The sequence below is a fragment of the Rutilus rutilus genome (assembly GCF_951802725.1).
Source record: "Rutilus rutilus genome assembly, chromosome: 6".
NCBI classification, from domain to species: Eukaryota; Metazoa; Chordata; class Actinopteri; order Cypriniformes; family Leuciscidae; genus Rutilus; species Rutilus rutilus.
Window position 1 is genome coordinate 27,997,853 of NC_140214.1, and position 14,750 is coordinate 28,012,602.

Here is a 14,750-nt window from a genome sequence, read left to right on the forward strand (position 1 = left end):
GAGTGAAAATTGCTTCAGTCCTGTCAATGCAAAAGACCTACATTTCCAAGAGTGTTTGAAAAAGGCTCTTTGAAGTGGTATATAGAGAAATTACATGAAGTTAGTCTTCCCTTTTGTTTGACCAATTTCGAGATGACAGGAAAAGTAGTTGAAGGCTACACCGTTTGGACCATTACATAATGTGCCTTTCTTTTATCGCTCCATTTAATCACATGTCAGACATGTTTGTTAATCTAGTCAAATCATTTAACAAAGTACCGAGTATATTTTTTTGGGGTAGCTTTAGCAAAACTGTCATATACTTGAAAATCCTCTTCACAGAGTTCCCACCTTCATCCCTCGCTCATGTCATTAAAAAATGCACTTTGGTTGGAAATGTTATGCAAATTAATACAAAAATCATGGAAATTTCTATAGCCAATAGAATTTTTTTGTACTTACGCTAAGCTGTAAAGTATTAAGGAACAAAAAATGGTTTGGGGTCCGTAAGATTTTTTGAAAGAAGACTCCTATGTTCACCAAGGCTGCATTTATTTGATCAAAAATACAGTAAACCAGCAATATTGTGAAATTGTATTACAATTTAAAATAACTGTTTTCTATTGTAATATGTTTTAAAATGTAATTTACTTATTATATAAGCATCATTACTCCAGTGATCCTTCAAAAATCATTCTAATATGATGATTTGCCGCTCAAGAAGCATTTCTCATTATTATCAATGTTAAATATTTTTGTGGAAACCATAATAAAACATTTTTTCAGGATTTCTTTGATGAATTGAAATTTCTAAATGACGGCATTTATTTGAAATATCTTTTTTGTACTTTACTGTCACTTTTGATCAGTTTAATACATCCTTGCTGAATGAAAGTATCAATTTCATTGATTTCTTTTTTTTTCTTTTTCTTTTTTACTGACCTCAAACTTCTAAGCAAATTTTGTTAAATCCTTACCCAGTAATGACAAGATTGACCATGTGTATTCATAGAAAAGGGATTAGGATCTCTTTATTTAAAAACTAGCTGTGATCTGTTGCAGAAATGTGAAATTAACCCATCACAAACAATAATGTTGTTATTACAGTGTAATTACATATGTATAAGCATTTTTTGTAATTTATCACACTTATAAAGCTACTACTAGCTACAAGAAGCTCCCGGTGGGCAAAGTGCAAGCCAATGCATTAACACAATCCTTTAGCCCCTTCTTCTCGATGAGAATCGCTCTCTGCCAGCGAGGATGACCCTGATGGTATCTCTGTTATGTCACCAGGGCAGAGGATCTGGCTTCCCCGGCAGGAGACGGCCCAGGGGTTCGGGTGTCACAGGCCGGGGAGGACGTGGCCGTGCCAGAATGAAAAATGGAGTCCCTCCAATCCCAATACCAGGAGTATGTCACATTAACTGTCAGCTAACACATTTGTTTGTTCTGATATGTGGATATATAACTATAGCTTGACTGTTTTTCCATTAATTTGCATGGTATGTTTGTATCTCTGCAGGTCAACATCATGGAACCAATGTGCATATTCAAGGAAGAGGAGGAAAGCGCCATGCACAGTACAGTGGTGATTTTCTCTAGTACAGACACGTTCACACTGAAACAGGTAAAAGTGAATGTTTCTGAGCAGTCGGTGCTGCTTACAGCCGTATATGTGGAGTGTGCTGCTCTCTTACAGTGGTATGTGTCGGTGTTTGTGTTCTTTTCCTTAGGATATGTGTGTGGTGTGTGGAAGTTTTGGACAGGGTGTGGAGGGTCGACTCCTGGCCTGTGCTCAGTGTGGACAGTGTTACCACCCTTTCTGTGTTAACATAAAGGTGAGCACTTTTCAACGCCACAGCACAACAGAGCACTTTACAGGATGAGGCCATCATATCCTTCCCTTTTTCTGCATGTGTTTGAGGTGATGTTTGTAGCGGTAATTATGACTGGGCAAAAAATTTAATAATGGAAAAAAATGACTGAAATGACTATTAAATATGATAATTTGTTGGTCATTTAGGTCATTTTATTGTAAAAGCTTACACATAGGACAGAATAGGTTTTTTTTTTTACTAAAAAAAGTCAAGTAAACAGTCAGTAATAAAATAAGAACAAATAAACATAAATTGCAAATGATTGCACAAATAAATACAATAGAATAAAGAGACAAATTAAATAAACATGGCTTTAAGTTTTTCAGGTTTTTCAGTAATCAAATGTAAAATAACACACAGATTAGATTAATGCTTAAAACTAAAGTTACAAAAGTTATTCAGTCAAGAGCAGAGAGTGATTTTCTTTGTCTTTTGGTCTTTGATTAACATGACAGCAGGAATATTAGATTGCTGTTACTGTAAGAGCTTATGCACAGATCCAATATACTGTTACACAACATTTGCGTTCCAAAACTGACTATTTAACTGAATACTCTGCAAGACAGGCATTTTGACATTTACTGTATTTGACCATTTAAGCGCAATAAGCACATTGCATAACACTTGCATTAACACTTTTATTCAGCAAGGATGCATTGAATTGAGAGTAAAGACATTTATATTGTTACAAAAGATTTCTATTTTAAAGTTATTTTGAACTTTATTCATCAAAGAATCCTAAAAAAAAAAAATCAATTTTTCCACAAAAATATTAAGCAGCACAACATTGATAGTATTAAGAAATGTTTCTTGAGCATCAAATCATCATATTAGAATGATTTCTAAAGGATCATGTGACACTGAAGACTAATGTATGAAGAGTAATGATGCTGAAAATTAAACTTTGTTTTTCTTCTGTGAAAAAAATATATTTTTAATTAAAACGATACTAAAAACTACTATGTTCTTTTGTTTTCTGGAAAGTTCTTTGGAAAGTCTTCATATGCATGCTGCCTCATGTTAAATGAAATGCATTGGTTGTCAGATCACTAAGGTGGTGTTGAGTAAAGGCTGGCGGTGTTTGGAGTGTACCGTGTGCGAGGCGTGTGGTCAGGCCAGCGACCCGGGACGTCTGTTGCTCTGTGACGACTGTGACATCAGCTACCACACCTACTGCTTAGACCCGCCCCTGCAGAATGTGCCCAATGGGAGCTGGAAATGCAAATGGTATTCCACATTGTTTCACAATTTACACTTTTCTCTTTAAAATACATAGTTAAAGTAATATAATGGAGAAAAAAATCATGATTTTTACATAGTTTTACAAAATGATCGTACTTCAACTGTGCTTTGAAAACTGATTCAAATGTCACTGCTGTTTTTTATACTTGCGGTTAATTTAAGAATACTTGCTAGTTACAATGGAGGACCTTTTATTAAAAAATGTTTTACTTGTCATGTATTGATGTGAGCAGTTATTAGGGTGGTAAAATTGGTGGAGCCGTGTGGTGTGTGATTAATGTCATTGTGCCTGCTTGGGCCTCCCACAGGTGTGTGTCCTGTACGCAGTGCGGCGCCACGTCTGCGGGTCTGAGGTGTGAGTGGCAGAATAATTACACTCAGTGTGCCCCTTGCGCCAGCCTGGCATCATGCCCACTGTGCCAGCAGGACTACAATGAGGAGGAGATCATCCTGCAGTGCCGCCAGTGTGACAGGTGAGCTGCGGTCCAGCACTCTGGGTCTGGGCTGTGCCTGTACCTGCTGGTGTGCTTTGGATTCCTTTCAACTCAGCAAATCATTTTTTGAGGCATCATTGATATCCGTAGCACAAACGCGCTGTTCCCGTGTCTGCAGGTGGATGCATGCCTCGTGTCAGGGGATCTGCTCGGAGGAGGAGGTGGAGAAGATCGCAGAGACCAGCTTTGACTGCAGTCTGTGCCAAGGCCAGACCCCTCTCTCTCCTGGTACACATAAGCTCTGCTTTAGAACAGTCTGTTTTACATTTATAAATCTTTTTTCTTTCTTTTTTTCGGTTGACATTGTGTATTTATGTGTTCATTGCACAGCGCCTGCAACACCGGCCAAGCCCAGTTTGGATTTTGTCGAGACGGTTCTCATACCACAGAGATTCACGAAAACAAGAGATCCTGGTAAAGTTGATGGCATTTTACTAAAACGTTTATTTTTCGAACGGAATTATAAAAACGTCAGATTATAATAATTAAAAGTAATGGAATTTCAATTAAAACTTTACAATAAGGTTCAATTAGTTAACTACATTAGTTAACATGAACTAACTAATCTTCATCTTAGGTAATGTTAATTTCAACATTTAATAATACATTATTAAATTCAAAAGTTGTATCTGTTAAGTAAGGGATAATGTACATCCAGCCTGTTGTGATCAGGACCCCAACTCAAAGCATGATCAGGACCCCACTTATTACACGGCTACATAAACTTGCCACACAGTAAATAATTAGACATTAAATATTGATCCGAGTCGAAATATTTTATTAGCTCTTTAAACGCAAAGCTTCCATGGAGAGAGCAGTTGCTAGCAAGCGGCAAGTTCAAACTAGACGACATTTAAGGGATACGATATGCAGTCATATCACTTATTACACGGTATTTCACAACATAAATAATTATGGGGATAAGAGATATTGATTTGAGATGAAACTGTTTTAAAATTAATCCATTACAAAATGTTTTTTATGAAACAAGACAGCGCGAGTCTGTGATACCGGATGATATAATTAAATAACTGTACACAAAATATTGATTTGAGATTTAATATTTTATTAGCTCAACTAACACAAAACTTTCACGAGGAAAACATTTTCCTAGCAAAAGAAAAGCGCCAACTTCAGTGACAGTTACCCAGCTGAGCCTGTGTTATCGGTTTTTACTGGTTGTTATCAGAATCAAGAATTCCTCAGAGCTGTGTAATAATTTTATTTATTACATGGCTTGGCTGAATTCCAATGTAGAATGCGGTCTGTTATTTCTTGATAACAGACCACTGCGAAGTATAACACACCGTTGCCATGAAAAACAGTGCGTTGCTATGGACGCGGAACGGACTATTTTCTTTAGCGGAAGCAATACAATAGTTTTTAAATCAATAAACTCCTTTTTAAATCAATAATTTATGTCAAATGATTTATTTATTTTGTAGGTAGCCATGTAATAAGTGGGATAATGTATAGTGAGGCGGTTGTTATAGCGAATAACAACCCCTTCAGGCTGATTCAAGATGTTCAGCCTGTCGGGGTTGTTATTCGCTACATTATCCCTTACTTAACGGACCTGAACTAACATGAATGAACAATGAAGAGTTGTACTTGTTAACTACTGTTAACAAAAGGAATTGCTTCTTGTTAGTTAAAGCAATAACTAATGTTAATTAATGGAACCTAGTGTTGCTGAAATTTAAATGTTTCTGGTTATGGTTTGCTATGAAATATTTCATCAACTAGATATTGTTCTTTGTAAAATGTTCTCCATAGTAATGCCCAATTTGAGAGTGAATTGTTCTTTTGAGTCGATTCTTCGTGTTTCCAATGAGGTTCCTTAATGTTTCTGCTCCACAGACCTGTCGAGGACGTACACCCAGGACGGTGTTTGTCTCACGGAGTCCGGTTTGTCCCAGCTACAAAGTCTCGCCAATGCAGCCTCTCGTCGGAGACGCTCCAAACCCAAACTCAAACTGAAGATCATAAACCAGAACAGTGTGGCCGTGCTGCAGACTCCTCCAGACCCACAGACTGAACTCTCCAGAGATGGAGACACTGACGACATCAAAAGTACTGCTTCCTACATCTCGACCGTTTACACTTTTGTTGTGCAATAGTTTTATATCCATGGATGATAAGTGAGATATATATACACTCACCTAAAGGATTATTAGGAACACCATACTAATACTGTGTTCAAAAACCCTTTCGCCTTCAGAACTGCCTTAATTCTACGTGGCATTGATTCAACAAGGTGCTGAAAGCATTCTTTAGAAATGTTGGCCCATTTTGATAGGATAGCATCTTGCAGTTGATGGAGATTTGTGGGATGCACATCCAGGGCACGAAGCTCCCGTTCCACCACATCCCAAAGATGCTCTATTGGGTTGAGATCTGGTGACTGTGGGGGCCATTTTAGTACAGTGAACTCACTGTCATGTTCAAGAAACCAATTTGAAATGATTCGAGCTTTGTGGCATGGTGCATTATCCTGCTGGAAGTAGCCATCAGAGGATGGGTACATGGTGGTCATAAAGGGATGGACATGGTCAGAAACAATGCTCAGGTAGGCCGTGGCATTTAAACGATGCCCAATTGGCACTAAGGGGCCTAAAGTGTGCCAAGAAAACATCCCCCACACCATTACACCACCACCACCAGCCTGCACAGTGGTAACAAGGCATGACGGATCCATGTTCTCATTCTGTTTACGCCAAATTCTGACTCTACCATCTGAATGTCTCAACAGAAATCGAGACTCATCAGACCAGGCAACATTTTTCCAGTCTTCAACTGTCCTATTTTGGTGAGCTCGTGCAAATTGTAGCCTCTTTTTCCTATTTGTAGTGGAGATGAGTGGTACCCGGTGGGGTCTTCTGCTGTTGTAGCCCATCTGCCTCAAAGTTGTGCATGTTGTGGCTTCACAAATGCTTTGCTGCATACCTCGGTTGTAACGAGTGGTTATTTCAGTCAAAGTTGCTCTTCTATCAGCTTGAATCAGTCAGCCCATTCTCCTCTGACCTCTAGCATCAACAAGGCATTTTCGCCCACAGGACTGCCGCATACTGGATGTTTTTCCCTTTTCACACCATTCTTTGTAAACCCTAGAAATGGTTGTGCGTGAAAATCCCAGTAACTGAGCAGATTGTGAAATACTCAGACCGGCCCGTCTGGCACCAACAACCATGTCACGCTCAAAATGGCTTAAATCATCTTTCTTTCCCATTCTGACATTCAGTTTGGAGTTCAGGAGATTGTCTTGACCAGGACCACACCCCAAAATGCATTGAAGCAACTGCCATGTGATTGGTTGATTAGATAATTGAATTAATGAGAAATTGAACGGGTGTTCCTAATAATCCTTTAGGTGAGTGTATAATCAGTATATAACCATAAAAAATAAAACATTTAAAATAAACATTTTCATTTATACATTCAAATATTGATGTCAGTTTTAAAATAAAAGGGCCATGCATATTAACAATATATAATTTCTATCATCTTTTAAATGTTTTGGTGAGTTCATGGCAAAGCATTGTGGAATTATCCTTAAAAAATCCAGGTGATTGTGCCTCCAATTGTGAGGAAAATTAGGTATCGTAAAAGGTAACATCATTTTTCTATCAACAATTTAAAGCAGCCTTCACATGAGGAGTGCAACTGTGATACCATAAAACTAGTTATCTAGCCAGACAGCTCATTATAGTGATTTAAAATGTTATTTTTGAACACAAATGGACTGCAGTTTGCTGAACATGTTGCGTAGAACATATTAAAGTGTCTCATATTCAGTTACTCAGTTACTCTTCTCGCAGAGTGAAGTTTGCTTATCTGTGTGCGATTCCTGACAGCTTTGTGTATTTGTTTGCCTGTGTGTGTTTTGCAGCAGAAGTGGAGATGGTGGATGGTGAGGGGAAGTCAGATTCAAGTCCTGAAAGAGAGGCCACAGCAGAAGATGACTCTAAAGACACAGATGCCTGCAAGAAGAGAAAGAGGAAGCCCTACCGCCCAGGTGAGAGACTTTTGCCGATTCGCATCGATTCACAAATTTCAAAAATCTGTTTTCTAAAGTGTTACATGTCTTTAACTTCGCTGTGCTACTTAAAGTTATTGATGTGTAGAGTGTTATCAATCACAATATGCTGCAAAAAAAGGACTGGAGCACAGATGCCTCTCAAGATGCATGCGATCCCTAATTCAGTTCTCTTTCACAGCTTATTGCGCTTGAATGGTCAAATACACACACGGTGTAAATATACACATTGTGTGAAGTATTCACATAAACACAGTCTGTTATGTCCTACGTGAACATAAACAGTTGGGAACAAATCGGATGTGTAACAGTGTATTAGATCCGTGAATTTGTTCTTAAAGGGACAGCAGCCTAATAAACTGTTGCTGTCTGTTTTGTTAATTTAATCAAAAAGTAAAAAAAGAAAAAGAAAATCACTCACTGCTTTTGACTGAATCACTTTTGTATCTTCATTATGAATCAATTTATGTTTAACAGTGAAGACTAAACTGTGTCTTATTTTTACATTTGATTATTCAATTTCTGTAGTATTTCTTAAGACATGTTAAATAAACCTAGTAATAATCAACAGGGTTGACTAAAATGGGGAAGAAAAACAATACATTTCAAGGTTTACAGTTAATTCAGTAAGATTTTTTCTTTAAGACCTATTAAACTGTCTCCTGCAGTCAAGTATGAAAAGTAACACAAAACAGTAAACTAGAATCAAATCTATGCATATATCGAATCAAAATTTGATTCAAAATGCTGATATTTTCACTTGAAGAGGTGATGAAGCACTTCATTTGAAATGTTAAACAATATTGAGGAGTTTCTGCTTTTACTCAGGTATTGGAGGTTTCATGGTCAGACAGAGGAACCGGATGGGTCCAGGCAGAACCAAACCTGCCTTGGTCAGGAAGGACTCCACTGGTTCTGAGACCCTGCAAGGCAAAGACGAGGGTGAGTATCATTCAACACTTTCAGTAAGATGACTTGCTGGTAGCTCATGTTGGATATTAAATCAATCTTCAGTCTTTATTATTTTTGAATGTATCAACTGCTGTCAAATGTCCACGACCACTGCATTAGTGCATAATGCTGGATTGGGCTCATCCTGATCGCCATGTATTTGACAACTCTAATCTAGACTGATCTATTGATTAAAATAGATAAAAGTTATTATTACAACAAAAATATATTGCGTTGAGAGTGTAGATGCTTTGTAGATGTAAAACTCATCTGCATAATTTTTGGATAATATAGGATTTTGATGTAAAGAATGAATACGGTTTCTCTTTTCTGTCCTGATAGGCTGGGGTGACCAAGCGCCTGACACTCCAATTGATGAAAAACCTCCTTTGTCTGATTTTCACGACAATCCTGAGGTTAAAATACGGAAACGCTATAGGAAAAAGAAGACCAAACTGGAGGAGGCTTTCCCCACGTACCTACAGGTAATGCTCATTTTGTCAGGTATGTTTTATTATTATTTAGTCTTGTGTCAAATATACTTTTTAGTGCTTATCATATTTAGTCAACTTTGTCCCGTTTTTGTTTAGTCTATTTTTAGACGACTAAGGCCTGGTTTCACAGACAGGGCTTAGATTAAGCATGGATTAGGCCTTAGTTCAATTAGGACATTTAAGTAGCTTTTATAAAAGTGCCTTAGAAAAAAACATTACTGGTGTGCATCTTGAGACAACACAATGGCACTGATATATTTTAAGATTTGTCAGTGCAAGTTGCTTTCAGTTAAGGCGAGACACGGCAGGCAAAAACATCTTTTTTTTTTTACTGGTCAATTTTGAGATTTTGGGATATTTGTCTTCAATAACATGTCTTCTTTTAGACTTGTGGTGAAAAAAAGTCAGAAATACACATTTAGGTCTTTATTTTATTACACTTTGTCTGTTTGCGTCAGTAGATTTCTCATAAATTCAACAAAAGTTGGCGTTCTTAATCAACATGCTGCTCCGCGATCGCTGCCGGCAGCCTGTCATCAGAAGCACCGTTAGGAAGCTCTCTTGCTCCTGTATAATCCTGTCGGATCCAAATATGGTCATTTCCTTTTTATCAGCAACCAATCGTAAAGTAAAAGGGCTGAATGCGCAATCTCATTGGCTGATGATAAATCTTTAAAGCCCGTTTTCTCAAAATGACTTTTCTCTCATACTCCAAGTCCGAAATCTCCACTTCAGTAGCACCTATATACACCAAACTTTCGAGTCTTGTACCTAGTTATATTATGAAGACATTTGTAAATATATTATTCCTAGCCTGATTTATATAACATTTTATTCCAAAAATCATTTTTTTAAGGCTATTAACAGTATTTTCTGATATACAGGATAACAAAAGTAGATATCCATAAATCCCTCTGTATTTTTTTTTCCCATCTAATATGTGAACACAATGAAAAAATAATTTTTAACCTGGCTTTATCCAATACTCAGATTTTGTTTTTTTAAATATATGCAAATTAGTGCATATTTAATTAGATATTGCCTAATTTGCATATTTAAACATTAAATTACAGAAAACTTGTAATCAATTTTTTTCTCATCTTAATGTAGGTAATCAACTAGGAAAGTTTCATGGTGATATCTGCTAGCTAAAAAATGTACCCTATTCACCTGTAGTGTCTCGCCTTAAAACAGCTCAAATATGCTTTTTAGTCTGGGACTAGGCTTAAGCCTTGTCTGTGAAACGGGGGATACATGTCTGGGCATTTTAGTCTAGTTTTAGTCAATGTAAAGGTAGTCACATTTTCATTGTGGTGCATTATGGTCAAACTGATAATAATGATTATTTTGCTCAAAATTATAATTGCAATGATTGCTGTCATTTGAGAGTTTTTTCTTTACATTTCATCAGAATTATTGCATTTCACCCATAATCACAAATCAAGAGAATCTCAACTCATACGCATCTAGTTTCATCATTTCATAATTTAAATGAACACTCTCTGTCTACATTATGAAAACTAGTAAAACAAGAGACTTTAACAGTTAAATTCCTAATAGTAATTCCAATTATTCCAAATTACATTAATGTTTTTCTACTAAAACAACCATAAATTCAGCAACCACAATCGCAAACAATATAGTCGAGATCTATGTTTGGATTTATTACAGTTCATCACTGGGAATGTTTGATCGCATAGTTAGTCACAGTAAATAGCGCAAGCGGCTTGTGACAGAACACCGACTGGCTAAATTACACTTTCATTTAAGCAGAATATGGGTCATTCAGTGTAAGTTTGTGGTGTTTTTCGCCCTGTTTTTCATCCACCAGTCAAAAGTCAAATCTACTTAGAAAAGCTATAGCACATCTCTCCAAAACAGGCCACTTGATATGAGATCATTTCTAAGCCACAGTCCTCTGGAATCAATAAACTTTTCAGCTGATGCTCCCTTTATCTCGAGTAAATTCCAGGGATGTCACTGGGCAACTGCTACAGATGCACTGGGAGATGCCACAGCTTTTAGTGGACTTCAGAGCACTCTGCTAGGTGAATTGGGAGCTTGTCTAGCCGAGTTTGACATGTGGACTCTTAGGGAGATGATGTCATTTATCCAACTCAAACTCCTGTCGTTAGTCTCAAACTGATGTTTGAAAGCTACAACAGATCAATTTTTTTTTTAACCTTAAGACTTTGTCCTAGACTCCTTTTGCACTCACTTGCATACTTATAAATGTATGTCAAGAAGCATAACTGGGGGATGGTCTGATACAATTTTTAGGCTTATATCATTGTATGAGTCATTTTATATCATGTTCAATCGGTAAAGCACAATACAGGGGTAAAATATTTTGGGATAATCCTGTGCATCACACTAAGGATGCGTCAAAGTGATCAAAAGTGGCAGTAAAGACATTTGTAATGTTAAAAAAATTTACTTTACATTCTATTCATAAAATAATCCTTTCACAAAAATAAAAAGCAACACAAATGTTTTTAACATTGATGATAATAATAAGAAGAAATGTATCTTGAGCATCAAATCATCATATCAAAATGATTTCTGAAGGATCAAGTGACACTGAAGACTGGAGTAATGATGCTGAAAATTCAGCTTTGACTTCACAGGATTACATTTTAAAATACATTTAAATAGAAAAGAGTTTTTTTCACACTACAGTTTTTACTATATTTCAAATAAATGCAACCTTGGTGAACGTAAGAGACTTCTTTCAAAAACTTTTTTTTTTTAAATGTTACCGACTCCAAATGCTTGAACAGTTGTGTAAATACTAATGAAAAGTACATCATCTTGTCAGATTATTTCCTCTTTCTATCTGGAGGATGATGGTTGCAAACAAAAAAAGATTTATGAATATGAATAATGAATAAACCACTCACCATTGTTCAAGTGAAAAAGCAAAAACAATGATTCAAATCAGTAAAACTACTATTATGAAGCAAATAATTCTGACTCTAAATTTGAATTAAATGAGCCACTTTCAAAGTTACAAAGCTGATATACACATCAGTTGAATTCTCTATTAATGCGGCACATGTAAAAACAAGTAAACTTTTGTAAACTGTACTTATCAACACACTTTAATATTGCTTTATTTGCGACCCATCCTGCCTTGTATTTTCATATTACTTCATGTTTCTGTCAGCCACACGTGTAAATAGCATAAAGCAGGTCTGCACACTGATAGCTGCACAAATGTATTTACCACTGTATAAAAGATCCAGCAAAATTGATACCGTCACAGGTTGTATTACACCATCATATCGACCAGCTCTGTGGGAATGACGTAATTTGATGGTTGAGCTAATGCTAGCTGTTCATGCTAGCTCCTGCATCAACACTGAGAAAATCCACCCTAAAGGTGCTTCTCAGAAGAGCCACTTCAAATCAATTATTGAAAATGGAGGCTTTTAATGTCTCAGCCAGGCAGGTTCCTGAGAGCTGGAGGCTGTCAGGTCAGCTGAACTGAAATGACAGAACAGGCGGCGTGTTGGGAAGTCGTATTACTGTTATTGCCGTGCACACGTGCAGCGGCGTGTGTCTTCGTAGATTGTGCATCCTGTGGGACTGAGCCGGAGTGGTACAAGACGGGATGAAACATGAGCTCATTTGAGGGGCTCCCATAACGTGACAGTCAGTGCAGTGTAACGGCATACGAGAGCCAGACAGTCAGCTCAGACAAACACAGAGCCATCTGGAAAACATCCACTGTACCCAGAAAAGATACTCTATCAACAATGCTTTCATTACAAAGATAACAGCACAATGTGATTCGAGTATTCCTCTTCAGAAGATTCGCTCTGAATGTCATGATCATCCGAAGTGCGATACTGTTGTCTTTGACATGAGCGATGTTGTGTTTTCCAGCACTGGGAAATATGACATTTAAGAAAATGAATCATGCAAATACTTAAAAATATATATATATATATTAAATGTTGATAATATTCAATGTCTTCTATCCTTACCAAGGCTGCATTTGTTTGTTCAGAAGTACAATAAAAACAACAATATTGTGTAATATATTTTTACAATTTAAAATAACTGTTTTCTATTTTAATCTATTTTTAAAATGTCATTTATTCCTTTGATGGAACATCTGAGGAATAAGCATCATTACTCAATGTCTTTAATGAATAATATGATCATTCATTTAGTGCCTCCTTCATGAATAAAATTATTAATTTCTTGTAATTAAAGCCAAAAACAGTTCACATGAAGCAGTCTGAATGCTTCAGATTATGTTTGATTGTGCTTGATGCTTGATTAACACAAGTAGGTCAATATTCTGTAGTATAACAAAATCCCTTTTGTTATCATTAAATTGTATTATGCAGTATCTGCATTTTATGGGCCATGAGATGCTCTCTAGATATTGGCATCAGCATTCAACAATAAAAAACCCATAATGGTTGACCACTAGTCTGAACAGTTATAACTCAATTTATGAAAGCCATATTTTTTTTAAAACCCATATAATCTTTACTAAATGGACAAATCAGTCACCTTGCACATTTTATACTGAAGTACTCTCACTCCAATCTCTTCTCTTACAGGAGGCCTTTTTTGGGAAAGACCTGCTGGACAAGAGCAAACAGAGCAGACAGGAAACCACACGGCTGTTAGAAGATGACCGAGACAGGAAACAGCTCACGGCCAATCAGATGAAGCCATTGTCAAACGCATCACTCAGTGCGTCAGCGGCACCGCTGCCCAGTAAAGCAGTAGCAGCACGTACGTTTCTCACAGCTACTGGTGCAATCACACACACACACACACACACACACCTGCAGCCTTTTTGTCTCTTTCTGTTTGTGTCTTTTTTCCATTTGACATTCAAACCCAGTCTGATTTATAAATTTATATATATATATAAATATATATGAAGTCAATAGGAAATTTAAAAAGACCCCATTTACTTTCTTTACACACATTGCTGGAATGGGTGCCGGCGGATTCACTGACTCCACAAGTAAAATGGGTTGAGAGTGCAATTTCATGTTGACTTTAAATGTGTCTAAACAATTTAGACCATTTTCCTGGAGTACGAAAGTCTTATGTCTATGTCTTTTTAGATTAATCGTAATTTGGTTTAGTTTTCCCTGCTCCCGTTTTGCCCTGCGTTCCTTGGTGATTAGTTTCTGATTAATCCTTAGTTTCTTTTCCTGTAAATTTACTCTCCCTGGGTATTTAAGCCCTTAGTTTCCTTAGTTCTTTGTCCGGTATAGTCTATGGTTTAACGTAGTTGTGTTCTCCTAAGTTTCTCCCTGGATTTATTATTAAAGACGGTTTATTTCTCTGAATCTCCTGCGTCGTGTGCTTCGTACCACACACGTGACTACGATCATTAGGCCCTTATAATTACTTTCCTGCTTTATCCGCATCCACAGAAAACTCTGTGGAACCTCTAGTGGACCTCTCCGAAGAGCTGAAATCAGACACAGAGCTGCTGGGAATGTTTTCTGATAACATTGGAAAGCAAACAGAGGAGCCCGGTAGGCCATTATGACTGTCTCTAAACATATGAGAAGAAATGACAGCACATGTTTGCTGTTCTGATGAGCCCCTTTAATGGGGTCCAGCTCTCTAACTCTAATATTGTCGGTGTCTGGGAATCTGCTTTGAAATGGGAACTTCATAAGTTCATAATGTT

The 14,750-nt window shown here is 37.0% G+C and overlaps 1 protein-coding gene across 7 annotated transcripts in view; it reads left to right on the forward strand.

Annotated features, from left to right (window-relative positions):
• The window catches only part of kmt2cb (lysine (K)-specific methyltransferase 2Cb), a 101,887-nt gene that overhangs the window by 55,489 nt on the left and 31,648 nt on the right, over positions 1-14,750 (forward strand). For 4 of the 7 annotated variants that reach the window (XM_084411168.1, XM_084411170.1, XM_084411165.1 and 1 more), the window contains exons 16-28: positions 1,276-1,392; positions 1,505-1,609; positions 1,716-1,820; positions 2,905-3,086; positions 3,410-3,574; positions 3,714-3,823; positions 3,926-4,009; positions 5,456-5,668; positions 7,485-7,610; positions 8,460-8,573; positions 8,925-9,067; positions 13,654-13,831; positions 14,488-14,592. In XM_084411168.1, coding sequence (XP_084267294.1) covers positions 1,276-1,392; positions 1,505-1,609; positions 1,716-1,820; positions 2,905-3,086; positions 3,410-3,574; positions 3,714-3,823; positions 3,926-4,009; positions 5,456-5,668; positions 7,485-7,610; positions 8,460-8,573; positions 8,925-9,067; positions 13,654-13,831; positions 14,488-14,592 — 1,747 coding nt within the window. The remainder of the gene's footprint in view (positions 1-1,275; positions 1,393-1,504; positions 1,610-1,715; positions 1,821-2,904; positions 3,087-3,409; positions 3,575-3,713; positions 3,824-3,925; positions 4,010-5,455; positions 5,669-7,484; positions 7,611-8,459; positions 8,574-8,924; positions 9,068-13,653; positions 13,832-14,487; positions 14,593-14,750) is intronic. The other 3 variants (XM_084411166.1, XM_084411171.1, XM_084411169.1) reach the window with 2 other exon arrangements.